At 56.0% G+C, this 2,095-nt stretch overlaps 1 protein-coding gene across 1 annotated transcript in view; it reads left to right on the plus strand.

The window, feature by feature from the left end:
• The window catches only part of RCHY1 (ring finger and CHY zinc finger domain containing 1, E3 ubiquitin protein ligase), a gene marked incomplete at its 5' end in the record, with an annotated part of 1,803 nt that extends 408 nt beyond the window's left edge, over positions 1–1,395 (plus strand). Inside the window, 5 exons of the mRNA XM_010145885.1 lie at positions 395–439; positions 526–584; positions 763–789; positions 914–1,034; positions 1,267–1,395. Coding sequence (XP_010144187.1) covers positions 395–439; positions 526–584; positions 763–789; positions 914–1,034; positions 1,267–1,395 — 381 coding nt within the window. The remainder of the gene's footprint in view (positions 1–394; positions 440–525; positions 585–762; positions 790–913; positions 1,035–1,266) is intronic.
• Positions 1,396–2,095: the final 700 nt, after the last annotated feature.

A 2,095-nucleotide genomic window follows, 5' to 3' on the forward strand; every position in this document is an offset into this window, starting at 1 on the left:
ATGGTGCCAGGGATGGGGCTGCTCCCACCTCTCGGGGCAACCTGGGCCAGGCTCTCCCCACCCTCAGCGTCAACAGTTTGTCCCTTCAATCTAGTCCAAATCTCTCCTCTCTGAGAGAAAACTGGGTTCGTGCAGCCTGGAGAAAAGGTGGCTTAGGGAAGACCTTATCGCCCTGTTCCAGTATTTAAAGGGTGGCTACAAAGAAGTGGTACAAGGAGCCCTGTGGAAAAGAGGAGAGGTGATGGGCCCAAGTTACTCCTGGGGAGATGCAATTGGGCACAAGAGGAAAACTTTTCACCATGAGAACAATGAGCCATGGGAATACTAAAAAAAAAAATAAAATGCAGATATTCACGCGGTAGAATAACTTTTTCTTCCTCCTGCCTTTGCCAAGTGTATTGAAAACGTCTCCAGGCAGGACTGTCCGATATGTCTGGAGGTGAGCTTCACCTTTTTACCTTTTGGGTTTGCGTGTGGCTGTGTTGGTGACCATGTTTAAGCCCGTTTCCTCGTTACTCGAAACAGGATATTCACACGTCTCGCGTTGGAGCTCACGTTCTGCCGTGTGGTCACCTTCTGCACAGGTAAAGCACTGCAGATAATTCGGCATGCTGAGCTTGTGGCTCTTACTGCTTACGTTTCAAGCGGATTTTCCAGTTACCCCCTTCCCCTTGCATCTTCCTTTCTGCTTCTGCCTTGTGTTGGATGTCTTACCAGGTGGTAACCGCGTTCTCACTGAGCTTCTCTCTGTTTCCTCCCCAGAACGTGTTACGAGGACATGCTCAAGGAGTAAGTAGCTCTGACCATCTCCGAGTCGCGGCCCTTCTCCTTGGTGGGTTTGATAGAAAGCTCGCCCTGCTGGGTGGAGATGTTTCGTCTCCTGATGTAGATGCTGTGGTTTCCTTCCTGCCAGAGGTTACCGCTGTCCGCTCTGCATGCACTCCGCTTTAGACATGACGGGGTACTGGCGGCAGCTGGACGACGAGGTAGCGCAGACCCCCATGCCCACCGAGTACCAGAACATGATGGTGGAGGTAAGAGAGGCAGCGCCGGTATCTCCGCTCCTGGCTGCTCCGTGCCTCCGTTGCTGGCAGCAGAGGGCACTAGGAACCCGTCCCGGAGCGGAAGAGACGTCACACTTACATCAGTGCTCAGCAAAAACACCCACCCCCTGCACGCTTCATCCCCAGAACCGGTCCTGCAGTTGTTGTGAGCAGCTGAGCGTCTGCTGGCACTAAAGCCTCTCTTTCTCCTCTCCACGCCTAGATCCTGTGCAACGACTGCAGCGCCCGCTCTACGGTGCCGTTCCATCTCCTCGGCATGAAGTGCCAAAACTGTGAGTCCTACAACACCGCGCAGGACGGGAAGGGCCGGCTGACTCTGCCGCAGCAGTGAGCGAGCCCCGCGCCGCCTTCGGCTGGACGGGGCGGACTGCACCCTGGAGGAGACTAATCTTTAAAAACGAGACTTGCCGGTAAAGACTCATTCCGCGCTGTCGCAGCACCGGTGGAATGGTTTCGAGATGGAGTTAACGCTGGTGCAGAGGAGTTGTGCCGATGGGCCCCCTCCCTCGTCCCGGCTCTCGGCGCAGTCGGGCCCGGGGGAGGTTATTTTCTAGAGGAAGCCTCGCCAAGAGCCGTTTACCATGTGAGGGAAGAGACAGCCCAGAAAACAAGCCCCGTGGAGAGGCAGGACAAGCAGTGGTCCCTGGGGGGCAGCTGGAGGCGGTGGGCGCCACAGCAGCTGGAGGGGCAGCTGCTCTGGTGCAGGGACCTTTTTACCCCCATTTCACAGAGGCCGAGGGAGGCGTCGCGGGGTTTGAGACGCCTCCGTAGCGCGATGTTTTGGTGGTGGTGGCGAGAGAAGCGCAAACAGGATTGACGCCGAACCGAGCCCCGGGTGTCGGCTGGAGTAACCGCAGAGGCGCTCGGGGAGCACGGGGACCAATTTTCTGTGGTTTGGGGTTTTTTTTAACGCTTGATTCCATTGTGGGGAGAGGTTGGAGGAGTGTTTGACCAACCAACAAACCTTCTCCCCCTTCTTCGTGTAACATTCCGCCCAACGTTTGGCAGCCTAAATATTACAGAAAGCTCTT

The sequence above is a fragment of the Buceros rhinoceros genome, unplaced genomic scaffold (genome assembly GCF_000710305.1).
Source record: "Buceros rhinoceros silvestris isolate BGI_N320 unplaced genomic scaffold, ASM71030v1 scaffold35130, whole genome shotgun sequence".
Lineage (NCBI taxonomy): Eukaryota > Metazoa > Chordata > Aves > Bucerotiformes > Bucerotidae > Buceros > Buceros rhinoceros.